The 12,940-nt window shown below is 47.8% G+C and overlaps 5 protein-coding genes across 5 annotated transcripts; 3 read left to right on the top strand and 2 right to left on the bottom strand.

Annotated features, from left to right (window-relative positions):
• Positions 1-54: 54 nt before the first annotated feature.
• On the top strand, positions 55-1,244 carry TRV_03533 (uncharacterized protein; the record flags this gene model as incomplete). The annotated part of the gene is made up of 3 exons (XM_003022276.1): positions 55-386; positions 441-619; positions 691-1,244. 3 exons carry the CDS (start codon positions 55-57, stop codon positions 1,242-1,244), a joined length of 1,065 nt encoding a protein of 354 aa, XP_003022322.1.
• Positions 1,245-1,665: 421 nt separating this feature from the next.
• Positions 1,666-2,479, top strand: TRV_03532 (uncharacterized protein; the record flags this gene model as incomplete). Its single annotated transcript, XM_003022275.1, has 4 exons — positions 1,666-1,777; positions 1,940-2,148; positions 2,231-2,292; positions 2,362-2,479. 4 exons carry the CDS (start codon positions 1,666-1,668, stop codon positions 2,477-2,479), a joined length of 501 nt encoding a protein of 166 aa, XP_003022321.1.
• A 503-nt stretch (positions 2,480-2,982) lies between these two features.
• Positions 2,983-3,975, bottom strand: TRV_03531 (uncharacterized protein; the record flags this gene model as incomplete). The annotated part of the gene is made up of 3 exons (XM_003022274.1): positions 2,983-3,152; positions 3,303-3,619; positions 3,707-3,975. 3 exons carry the CDS (start codon positions 3,973-3,975, stop codon positions 2,983-2,985), a joined length of 756 nt encoding a protein of 251 aa, XP_003022320.1.
• Positions 3,976-8,701: 4,726 nt separating this feature from the next.
• TRV_03530 (endo-1,3(4)-beta-glucanase, putative) lies at positions 8,702-10,253 on the top strand (the record flags this gene model as incomplete). The annotated part of the gene is made up of 4 exons (XM_003022273.1): positions 8,702-8,818; positions 8,883-9,118; positions 9,180-9,612; positions 9,666-10,253. 4 exons carry the CDS (start codon positions 8,702-8,704, stop codon positions 10,251-10,253), a joined length of 1,374 nt encoding a protein of 457 aa, XP_003022319.1.
• Positions 10,254-10,997: 744 nt separating this feature from the next.
• Positions 10,998-12,803, bottom strand: TRV_03529 (uncharacterized protein; the record flags this gene model as incomplete). Its single annotated transcript, XM_003022272.1, has 2 exons — positions 10,998-12,525; positions 12,628-12,803. 2 exons carry the CDS (start codon positions 12,801-12,803, stop codon positions 10,998-11,000), a joined length of 1,704 nt encoding a protein of 567 aa, XP_003022318.1.
• Between the last annotated feature and the right edge of the window lie 137 nt (positions 12,804-12,940).

Here is a 12,940-nt window from a genome sequence, read left to right as displayed (position 1 = left end):
ATGTCAACGCAACTGGACAGATCAGGTAATTCATCAAATATATGCTATATGGGAATGATTTTCAATGGAACAACAGCTAACATATGCAGACTGGGCTCGTTGCTGATGGATCTGGATGCGCTTGCCGGCGTTGTCAGTTACCGACATGCCGGTGATGATGTCGCTCTCGTTACTGCAGCAGTTGACAGGATCACGATTGAGAACCCATTGAAAGAAATTTGTGACCTAGAATTGAGTGGCCAAGTTACTTATTCTACTGGCCGATCAAGTATGGAAGTATCTCTACAGGTTGCTAAAGCGCCGGCTGAAGGCGAAGTGGTGAGGGCTGAAGATGTTCTAATTACTTGCGCCTTTACAATGGTGGCTTTGGATCCAAAGACGAAGAAGTAAGTTGTTTTCGCCTGTGACTGCCAAGTTTGGAGGAATCATCGCTAATGTAGCATTAGACCAGCCTCTGTTGCACCGCTCCTGGTTGAAACGGCTGAAGAGCGTCGACTGTTCGAGAAGGGAGAGCATAATTATAATGCCAAAAAGGACCTTAGACAGAGAAGCCTGAAGACCCAGACTCCCAATGACGAAGAGAGTGACCTTATCCATGCAATGTGGACGAAGAGAGCAGGTATGGATAAATTATTATTATTCAGTTACAGTTGCGGCCCCTACATCAGTGTCGTCCCTAACGCGCTTTAGGCCGTGAAATACCTCCTGAACTATCTGGCGTATCTGCTACGAACATGAAGGACACAAGACTCTCAGCCGCCCAGATCATGCAGCCTTATGATCGCAACCGACATAACTTCATGATCTTCGGAGGCTACCTTCTCAAGCAAACGTTCGAACTAGCTTACTGCTGCGCTGCCTCATTCTCACGCAGCAGACCTACTTTCCTATGCCTTGAGCCCAGTACCTTTGACAACCCGGTCCCAGTTGGCTGCGTTTCGTACCTCAATGCCGTAGTATCGTATACTCAGGACTCGCCTTCGACTTCCTCGACCGGACAAAAGTTCACCAGAGTTCAAGTTCGGGTTGACACAACCGCCAGGAACATTGACCATGGAACTAGCAATCCCACCGGAACCTTCAACTACACCTTCTTGGTTGAGGGACAACACGAAGTTTGGCCACAGACCTACGATGAATTCATGATCTGGGTGGAAGCGAGAAGGAATGTTGAGAATATGAATGCTAGTTTGCCCTCGCCGGACAATGTTGCCATCACCTATAAAGAGGGCGCGACAGAGTGATTTGTTAACGTCTAGGATAGATCCTTTGGGAGGCTAATCTACATTCTGGGCAGTCTTGGATTGGTGTAGCTATTAGTTAGTTAATCGTCTGTCCTAACTTAGATAGTAATAGAATGTAGGTATATGTATTATGACGGGCTGTTGACTCTTCAAACATCCATGAATCTTCAGGGTTGGCATGCATTGGTATCGAAGTAGTTAGTTAACCCCCTGGAGTCCAAGCGTGGAGCCCAACAGATCACATGGTCGGCCATTGATGAGCCTCACCTTTCACATTACAACATTACTGGACTTACAATCTACGCAGCTACTTAAACAACACCCCGAGAACCATTCCAGAGCACACGATACTGGCTCTATTTGATGGCTCTGAGGACCTGTACCGTGTACCCCATATAATGCTCTCGTTATAAGCCCAAGGATGGCCCAACTTTTACAAAACATATGGCACCTCCGCCGGGTTGCGGACACCGGTGCCAAATCATGCCTGATATGCTACAAGCCATCGACCAGTGTATTAGTTACACCTGACAGTAAGGTCAGTTGCTTTTACATCTCTCGGTACACTTAAGGCCAGGCCGGTGTCTGTGAACACAAGTCCGCAATAATGAAATATATGTTAAGACTAGAGTAGGACTTTTTTTACGTCTGCCCAATCCATCTAAAAGATAAGGGTTTTTGCTCCCCTCTTATAGATGAGGAGGAAGTTGCGGCGAAGAAGAGAAAAGAGGAAATGGATCGGGAGATAGAGAAGGTGAAGAAAGAGTACGAGGAAAAGCAGCGGAAGAAGAGGGAAAAGGAGAAGGAAAAGGACAAGCAGAAGGATAGTGAAAAGACAGATGACAAGAAGAAGGCCGACGACGAAGAAGAAAGTAAGAAAGATGAGAAAGAGAAAGACGACAAGGTCTGTGGGCCCCTTTTCCTACTTACCCCACGGGTAAAAAGCCACTTTCTAACCTACAGAATAATAGATCAAATCTATACAGAATGCAGCTAGCCCTGTGAATGCTAGCACAGATGACATGCCTCGAATATACTCACTCCACAGGTATGTGTGACGTTAAACGCCCCTTGGACGTATGTATAACTACTAGTTACATACTGACCGCCTCTGCAGGAACTTCTACCAAATGCGGGTTGATAGACTGAAGGCTATTGAGAAGTCTAAGAGAGATCGTCAACGTCTGCAGAACCCCTCGACGTTCCCTTCTGTGCCAAAGACAGATCTGTCATAACCCTTAACTTCCATGACAGGTGGCGTGTTTCAGCCAGTATATTAAGAAGGCTACTTTACTAGTTTGACATATGGAGCACTGCGTATAACATTCATTTTCCATTATACTTCAATTCAAAAGGGTATCTAGTCGTCTATCTATCTCAAGGTGTTCATCCAGCATACTCCGTATCCCGAGTGCCTATTTTCAATTACACTCATAAAAGCCCCTTCCCGCTCTCATCACCTCCTCTTTCAGCCCTGGCGTCAGCCACAGGCGCTCTAATCATACTAGGGGGCATTCGAATCCTAGCACCCACAACTCTAGCCGCACCGCCTTTCCTCGTACTCGCATCGAATACATCAACCCGTGCCCTCGCTAGAGCTATGGCCGGCACGATCCATGTCCCGCAGCTACAAGGCATACCGGCCCATGCGAATTTACCTATATTCGCACCACAGGATTTAGATGGACAGGTGAGGCGCCCAGAGAGCGGCGGATTAGAGTCTGGATCCAAGGGCACGTTAGAAGACGTTGGATCCGAGGATGACGGAAAAAGTGATGGACGCATCCAAGTGAGTGGGTGGAGAAAGATGTGGGCGCATGTTGACGGCGGTAATGACGTGGGTGTCAATGACGATATGGGGACAAGGGGTTGCGTCTGGGACGAGACGCTTTTGTTTCCTGGGGTATGCTGGATGATGAATGGTAGTGTGGCGAGTTGCCGTCTGATTATCCCATTAGTTGGTGACTATTCGCTGGAGTAGTAAGGAGATTGAATAGCATTCAGCCACGAACCTGCATTTTCGACATCTAACCTCAGTTCTATCCACTGGCTCCTTACAATCGCCGATAGAGTTATTACTTATCCCTTGATCTTCGAAATGGATCTCGTTCAGCTCAGGCCCCTTTCCACAAGCTACACTGTCCTGCACGGCTCGCTGATAGAGCCAACGTTGATAGACAGGATGATCAACAACATTATCTGGGCATCCCATTTGGTGATAAAGCTCCAGTTGCTCCATGAACCCATCATTCGGCTCACAAAGCGGCCGGGTGCGACGAATAAGGTCCAAAGCCTCTCTGGGCGTCAACGCACCAGGGTCCTTGTGGAGGAGGTACGCTATACACACAGTCGCCGAGCGGGACTTGCCCATTGCACTTGATAGGCGCCGTTAGCTAGCCCAGCCAAACAGTGAATGTAAAAATTATAACAAAAGTAGTACTCCGGAGAAGAAGTAAACATACACAAGTGAAAAAAGGGAGAAAGAAACCAAAAAAACAACAACATACCAATGAACGAGCACGCCCCCAGTTCCACTCTCGAGCCCTGACCGGATGAATGCGTTTGTGGTTGGAAAATGCTGCAGGAGATCCTCATCATCGACATCATCGACTGGGATATGCAAGTGTTCCTTGAAGGGTTTAAACCGTTCTTCGTCTACGTTTATACGCAATACGGTCAGCGTATGGGTAATGTTTTCCCTTTCCAGTGCAAGTTTATTGTTCAGGGCCATTAATCTAGAAGCATAGACACGATAATACAATATATTCTGATTAGCTATATGCAATATGCATGGCGGATGGCTCATCACCTGCTGTTGGCTTGCGTTGTCCAGGGGCCGGGGCTATGGCCATAGAGACAAGCAACAGCTGGGCCTGAAGGGTATAGCTGGGCGAACGAGAGGGATAAACAAACCCTCCAATATAGAGATTATCATCTCCAACCCTGTTCAACGCCATGGCGGCTGAGGTGGGTTGATAGACTGGCAGCAGCTTATCTGGTCACGGTGCACAGGGGAATCATGCGATCATGTATGCATGAAAGAATCCCAGGATACGAGTGGAAGATAGAGGCTCGAAGGATCTAGGCTGCCGAAGACAGAGAGATCTGGAGAGGAGCTATATATAACAGCTGTCTGTCTGCGCTGACGGGGGGCTCAGCCGATGGCTAGCTGAGAGTCGAAAAGACAAAAAAAAAGGCGATGTTTTATTTTTTGAAGCTGGAAAGAAAAAAGGAAGTTGATGCCAAGACTTTTGCCCTTCCAAGCCGAGGAACTTCGCCCAAGCCCAGCGAGACGAGACGTCGACGGCAATAATGGCGGAGGTAAGGCAAAGAAGACGACGGACGAAGAAGCGACAGACAGGTGCTAGAGGATGAAGGATGAGTACGGAGTAGGGAGTAGGGAGTTCGGTGAGCCCGATGGCCAGAGTCTGCAGCTGAGGGAGATGGCGCTTGGTTGGAGGGGACGCTCTGTTGCTCGGTAACATCACGACTCCCTGAAGATTAGGCTCGCTGCTAACGACTGGCTCTTCTCCAGTGTATCCATATTTGTTAAGCTGTTACTTACTCCGTACGATACAGAGAGTTTCTATACACAGAAATAAAATACTGCTGCTGCTGCTGCTGCTGCTACTGTACGGGTTCAGCTCCGTGACCAGTCATTGCAGGGAGAGGGCAAGGGACCAGGGCATCGCTGGCATATCCTCTCTCTGTAATAATAATAGGTGGATTTGTATTTATGCAGTTGGTCGCATGGGAGGGCATGGCAAATAATTTTCAACCAGACTACCCGCCTATCTACCGTCCGCAGGTCCCTGCCAGGGAAATTGTACCGGCCCTCTGGTTTTGGTTGGTATGCTCGATACATGGGACGGATTATGGCCCTGACACTCTCGTTTTGCTTTCCCACGAATGCCAGCACAGCCAACCATGACGAAACACACATCCTTGGATGAAGAGTGAGATAAGAGTCAAAGAGGGGAGAGACAGCATTCTCGAATTCAGCCCTATATGACCAAACGTATCACACGATCGTAACTAGGTTTCTGGCTGCCCTCCTCCCTCTGCAGAGACGGGTTGTGTATGGCGTGAGACGGGCCAGCTCATCTAGCGAATCCTATTAAATCCTGAGGACATGCGGGGAGGGAAGGAAAGAGGAAGGATAGACAAGGGAGCCGGGAAGCAGGGCCAGGACAACGAGCAGCAGGACGAAAAACTTCCCCTTCGCGAAGGGAAGTATACACGTACATTCTTGTCTGTAACCAGGTAACTGAACTTATCTGGTAACAGTGCATTAGTTTGATCCTGAAAGCCCCGCCAAGTAGGATCGTTCCACTGCAGGCAAGGGATGAAGAGAACGCCAGGGTACTGGACCGATCTTCTTAGCAAGCAAGCTTCTGTGCGTTGCTTGCGATGTGTGTGAATTGCTGTCACTGGCGGCGGTAGTGGTGGGGAGAAGATCCCTGGAAGACTGCGCCTCAACGCACTTCTTCCCCCCCGGGAAAACTCCATACTCCTCCATGCACAGATACAGCTCACAGCTAGTCTACGAAACTGCATATAAAATACAGGGCCCTCGTCTACTCCGTACAGCTCACGCCTTACTTGTAAGGGAAAGGCTTGCGTCTGCAGAGATTGGACAGTGCCATGGGCTATTCTTGATACATCTATACATCATTATTATACATTGTGATAGCTGTACCCCGTACGGGTTATACAGATCGTGTATGGAATCATGTCCAACCCGGGTCTCCGCTGTTACGCCTTTCCTTCAGCTGCGAGGTCGAGAGAGGGAACAAGAGGTGGGGTACGTCGTCTTCTCGCCCAGCGTCGGCTACCCAGCTCGGCCCACACGCTGCTGGGTGGTGTACAGGAGGCAATGCGGTGCTGCACTGCTGTGCTGTGCTGTGCTGTTGTCGCTGTTTCTGCTCCTTGGTGCAGTGGAACGAACAGGCAAGAAAGATAAATATAAATTACTTACTAGAATGTCAAGAAAAGCTCCGCTAGGGCCTGATCGAGACCTTGCCCTGCATTTTCTAGAAAAGAAAAAAAGCAGTGGATAACTAGTTGGTTAAGATATGTTCTCTGCTTTTCTTTTTCTCCTTTTTTTACGCTTTCGTGGGCGTGATGTGGCTCGCTGTTCGGCAGCTGCACGAGCAAGTCCGCGGAGGGTCGGTTTCTCTGTGTCAAGCCATGAAGAGGAAAATAATAATGAGGACGAGGAGGAAGATGATGGGCAGACAAGAAGATAGTTAGCAAGAAGCTGCAGCGCTTGGGGGTGCTAATAATACTTAAAGGCGGCCCGCTACAGGGAAGAACCCATTAACTGGGGTACATCAACGTCGCCTGCAGCTGCCCACCAAGCATAGAGTGTACCCAGCCAGCCCGTCGACTGTTGCTCATCTTCCTCTTGATTAACGCTATCGTCGTTCCCCCCTTAACTGCTGCTTCTGCTTCTGCGTCTGCTTCTGCGTCTGCGTCTTCCTTGTGGAATGCCGGAATTTTTTGCCTTTGCCCTTCTTCCACTCCCCGTAAAATTATATAGAGGTCACGTGAACGTATAACTAGTTTGACAATAGAGTTAGCCGAACTATTTTGTGGGTGGTTTTAACTATCATAGTCCGTGTCTACTATTATGTGATATAGATAGTTGGTCTAGCTGTGAAAGCAGCCCTGAAAATGGTTCCATGGGACGGGGGATGAGATTGAATTCGGACTGCTAGCAACGTTGGTCAAGGAGCAAAGTTACCGTTGACGGTTGGAAAGTCTGAATACATATATAAACTCAATCAACTGACGATAGTGCCCTCCGTCTGCTGCTTGCAAGAACACATGTCGGCACTGTGGCGAGCTTTTCATCGAGTGGCCACCCGGTGTCTCACTGCAGCACGGCAAATCGATCTCGTCATTCGGAAGCGAGTCCATCATTTACCCAAGTAGAGAAGAAGCTGATAGCCAGCTGGGCTGGGTATGCCGGCTGTAGAGAAAAGAGCAAATGGAGACAAAGAATACTGACTAATCTTTTATTAATATGCTATAACTTACACGTAACATACCTGTATTACCATACAGCAAGCCGAGACAGCCGTATCATTTTTACAATACCATGATACACCGCCTTTTTTCTGCCTCCCTTCTCTGTATTTTATTTCCGTGCCTTCCCTTTTTGCGACTTTCTATTTTTATCTTTAAGCTACTTTTTTACCTTCTTTTAACGACATCGCTCTTCCTCCTGTACATTCTCACATCTGCACATCTACATATATTGTCTGCGTTGCGGCCTCACGGGCTGCAAGACTGGAGGACAATATATAATTAGTATGCACATGTAGAAGTATCGTAATTTCAGCCCTACGATTAGCGTTTTGGCCGTCTTTCTTTTCTTTTTCCAAGGGATCCATCAAAAGTTCCTTTTCGCCCATATTTCTCCTCCTTCAACTTTCGCCCTTTGGCTTGGGACTTGCGCTCGAGCTGGCCGTCTTGCTGTCTCCTCCTGCTCCTCCTCCACCTCCACCTCCTCCATATACCTATATACAGGGACAAATAGACGGACAGACAGGCTCTTTTACACGACTGTTTCCTGGTCCCCATCGCTCTCTCGTTGCACCGTGGTATATATAGAGCTCGTATCTGACTTGCCACCGCCGCCACCATTCGGCCTTCGACATTATTCTCTTCTCTCACATGGCCACCGGCTAATAAGCATAGGCGTTGCTCCGTACTCCATATACACTTGGTAACAGACAATCTGGAGTACTCGGTAAGTAGCGAACAACCGTCCAGGCCACCCGAGAACCGACAAGACTGTTCTCTTTCTTGTCCTTCTTTGGCGCTCGCTCTGGGCTGTGGACCGTCATGCTGCAGCGCCAGGCCCTGGGCCTGTTCCGTCCTGCGGTTCAAGGTCAGGGGATACGACCATTTTTGACACTCAGCCCATGTGTGTTGTATACGCCGGCCCCCTCGATGGCGAATCTGAAAATAGACCACGGCCCAAGAGAAAGGTTTATTCACCTTTTTGCGTCTTGATGTATCAGAGGCCTTTTCTCTTGAGCGTGGGAGAAATGTTATAAGCTGGCTGGACTGGCCTTCGTGGTGCTTCTTTCGCTTGCTCTTCTGTCCTCTTTGCTTCTAAACTCTTACGCTCCTTGATATTCAATTTTCTTAGCTTATTCTTCTTCTGTCTCTCCCTTATTGTTGTGCTATTGTTTTGAATAAGAAGACCCCTCTGGCAGGATCAAGTCTTCGTTCTGAAACTATCTACATTCTTTTCTTTCAGATTCCATATATAAGAAAACCGGAGTTACCTCTTTTAAAATATACCCTGCATTCACTCCCAAGCATTTATATATCCTGAGATTTCCACTCTCTCCCACAGAAACCTCCGGACCTTTTTTGTTTGTTTCGTATTATTCTTTTTTTATTTCTCCGTTTTTCCATTTCCTAAGTACTCTATGATCAACATGCGTACTACCGGGTTGCTGCTACTGGGTGCGTTGGCAGAGCTGGGTTCTGCTACATACATCCTCGAGGATGACTACCAGCCAAACACCTGGTTTGACCAGTTCAGGTTCTTTTCTGTGTGTGATACCACTTGATAGAGTCAGTTCTGACGTACTTGTATACTAACGACATGTGATGTAGGCGAAAGATCCAACCCATGCATATGTCAACTACCTCGACCAGGCGGAGGCTCGAAGCCAGAACTTGATCGGCGTCCGGAACAATGCTGTCTACCTAGGTGTCGATCACAAGAACGTTGCAACGGGGGAGGGCCGAAGCTCTGTTCGCCTCGAGACAAAGAAGGTGTATAACCATGGGCTGATCGTTGCTGATATCAACCACATGCCTGGAGGCGAGTGTGGAACATGGCCTGCCTTGTAAGCTTCACACTATCACACACATCCTATACACACAAACTAAGCGGAACCATGATTACAGCTGGACTACCTCTTCTGCCTGGCCAAATGAGGGCGAGCTCGATATAATCGAAGGTGTCAACCAACAAAAACAAAATGACTACGCTCTTCACACTGCTCAGGGATGCAGCATCCCTGAGCGGGGAGATTTCACCGGAAGTGTTGTCACACCTAACTGCGACGTTAAGGCCCTCGGTCAAGCTGAAAACCAGGGTTGTCTAGTCGAAGATACAAAGGGATCCCGAGGATACGGACCAGATTTCAACAACGCTACAGGTGGTGTTTTTGCTACTGAATGGACCGAGCAGGCCATCTCTATCTGGTTCTTCCCCCGTGAAGATATTCCCAAAGATGTCAACAGCGAGCACCCCGATCCATCCAAATGGGGGAAGCCCTCTGCCTTCTTCGGCGGTGGAGAGTGTCCTATTGGCAAACATGTTCGCAATCAAAGAATCGTATGTTGATGTCTATGTCTTTCTTATGGTGCAGAGCTAACGATATCACCTAGATCTTTAACACTGCCTTTTGCGGAGGCTGGGCTGATGGAATGTGGCCCGGTGACCCCATCTGCTCGAAGAAAGCACCTACTTGCATGGAATACGTCCGTGAAAATCCGTCCGCTTTCGAGGACGCATATTGGTCAATCAACTACATGAAGGTATACCAACAGGGAACTGCTCCAACCAAGCCTAGCCAGGCCCCTGCACCTCCATCCTCGACCCCCGCCATGCCCACTATGAAGTCTACTTCAACCGTCTCTTCCATGGTCTCTGCCACTCAGCCTGCTCCTACTGCCAGCAACCCTACAGGAGCGCCCATGCAGCCCTCTAGCTCATCCAGTAACAACGGCCCTCAGCCCACCGGCGGAAACGGAAACCCAGGCGACTCCTGTCCTCCACCAACTCAACCTGCCTGCCGCACTTACGTTACCACCAAGACTTACACCCTCGTAAGCACCATGATGCCATCCGGTCCACAGACTACAGGTGGCATTGTCCCTGTCCCATCCGCAGCCTTGGAAGATATCAAGGACACTGCTCAACGTCGACGACGTCGGGATATGGAACGTCATGCCAGACGCGGCCACCATAACTAAACATATGCACACCAGTTGCAGGATTTTGTATTCTCTGTTTTATAAGCGCCTAGATTCTTGACTTGTTTTCTTTTTTTCTTTCTACCAAGATTCGTCCTCGGGTTTTCTATCTTACTGTCTCTGGAGAGGAGGAACGGTGTGTGGTGAGAAAGAAGCTGGAAATAATCAGGGTACAGTAAGCAGAAAGCAGGACTTTCTTTTCTCTTCAGCAATGTGTTAGAATTACTGTTACTTAGCTATCGGCGAATATTATTCTTGAAACCCGTGCGACAGTACTTGGTACCAATAACTAGTCAATGATATGAATTATCGAAATTAACCGCTGATTTGTTACTTCACCTTCATAATTTTTCTTCGATCTAGTTAGTTACGGGCCACAAAAACGTCTTCCCCTTAGCCCCCTCCCACTCCTAACCTGCTCTCCTCCACGCCTCTTTGACTTTGATTCTTGTTTCCACTCTATACCTGCTACTTCTACTACACTCCATCTCTATAAATATCTTCAACAGCCATATCATTAAAGGAGCCAGAGAGAAGAGCCAAGAAGCGGTAGCTCTAGGCCGGAGGAGAGGATTAAAACGAGAGTAGACTAGGTATACCTACATATATAAATTTTGAACTAACATAATTCTGAGAGTATGGCGCATAGAGTCCGCCGTAGTGTTAGACAAATTGAAGAAGCCACGGAACGCTAGTTGTCCCCGAAAAGGTTTTACTGCAAATTTTCATTAGCAGATGAGTGTATCACCCAGTAAACCCAAGTTCGTCCCTCCGATCATCAGTCAGCCGACCCCATTCCAGCAATAATCGGAAGAGATATATCTCCATATCCTCCTTTCTAAGCGATTCTTCAGCCCATTTCCTACCTTCCCTTGCAATAATCCTGCCTTCTCGATGATGAGGCTTCATCAGAACCTTAGTGACTTTTCCAGCTTCATCCACCGTTCTCACTCCAGCGAAATACCCCAATGTGCTCCAGAAGTCATGAAACCTAATGTCTTGCGGCACAAAGTGAAGCCATGGCATTATCCTTGTGTCAAACCATTGTCGGAAAATTGCAGTTCTGAAGGGGAGACTGTTGCTCTGTAGGAAAGGTAGAAAGCGGCCGCTAAAGCCGGCACCGTCCAGGTCAAATAGAAAACGGTGTCTCCAATGCTCATCGAACTGCACTCTGTTGGTAATTCCCAGCTCACGTCTTTGAATACTGCAATCCTTTCCACCACATCGAGCTACGTCCTCGGCAATACCGATTGACACATTCGCACCGATGGATTGGGAGATTTCCGAGGGGGGAAAGGTGTAGTATGAATATATGCCCTCAGTTCGCCGTGGAAGTAGTACAGAGACAGGGTTAGTGTTATTATTGGCCAGATGTAAAAGTCGCTGGCGAGCCATTCCTTGCCATTCCCCTGCTTCGCTGAAGCCTTCTGACGTTGTTCCCCTCCAGAATATAGTGTTTTCCTTGTCTTCGTAGCATGGATCAGGATTCTCGTCTGAAGGATTATATCTCGCTTTTTCCATATAGTTCCACGCACTTGGGTATAATATGTCGTTAAATCCGTACACTTTGCTTTGGCTAAATACCGGGAGTAGCTTTCGAGATACTTTGAATGCGCTCGGCGCTATGAAGAATCCGTGTAAATCTGCCAAATCAGGCTGGTGGCAGATGTCGCCAGATAGTGTCCAGTCTTGCAAGAATTGACCCATGGAGTGTAGTTCAGCACAATCCGAACATAGCGTATCATGCTTCCATTGATACTGTGTTCGAGCAGCTGAGCTTGGCGGACATGACTCGCTCACAATGGTATGAAACGTATCTTTTCTAGACATATCTGTGAAATGGGAATGCACCAACTGGTCATTAGAGCGGCTGAGGGCCCAGGACAGTGATCGATCTTTAGACCAAACATGGCTCATGGGATAATCTCTAGAAGAGAGGTTTTTTCTTGCTGTATGATTGATTTCTTGAATAGTGTCCCACGGAACTGAAACGCGGCATTCATCATTCAAATTAAATGCAATGTCCATATCAGGTAGGTATTGCGCAAAGGGAGTAATCATCTGGACGATTCCTTCTATCATCCATCTGTGTGTGGGTATTATCCCCGGCTGGGCCTCAGCAACACCATTGCGTACCACAACAGTGGCTATGTCATTCCACTGGCTACTTGCCATAGAGTTAGTAAGATGCCTCAATGTACTGGGTGCAAGAGTACGGAATGGTAGGAGATCTTGATGTATTTGATCGAAGTTATCAATAATTAGTGACGACCTGTTAGTAGCGTATTCGTACCACACGTCGAACCCCCTAAATAAAGCGTTAGTCACAGATGTATCAAGTTTCGTAGTTAACTAATTTGGGGACCCAACATACGGTGGAGGCAACAAGCTATAACGCTCTGTATATTCGCTTACAGCTCCCTGTAGGTCAATGCTGTACCTTGCTTCAGCAAGCCATTGAGCATGTAACTGTCTTCCTTGGATCATTAGAGCATTTATAGGGTGACCAGAAATATTTTCACCACCTAAAGTAATGTAAATGATAGCCATAACCAAGGAACTCAACGAAAAAATTGTGTAGGTCGATTCCGATGCTAGCTCTAAAGCCATTAGGCCACTTCGGTTGGAATGCCGGAGATAATCAACTAGAAATGTATGCCCGCCGTATAAAACGGCCACACTGTGAA

The sequence above is a fragment of the Trichophyton verrucosum genome, assembly GCF_000151505.1.
Source record: "Trichophyton verrucosum HKI 0517 chromosome Unknown contig00295_1.f1.exp, whole genome shotgun sequence".
NCBI classification, from domain to species: domain Eukaryota; kingdom Fungi; phylum Ascomycota; class Eurotiomycetes; order Onygenales; family Arthrodermataceae; genus Trichophyton; species Trichophyton verrucosum.
This window is presented reverse-complemented; position numbering and strand designations above follow the sequence as displayed.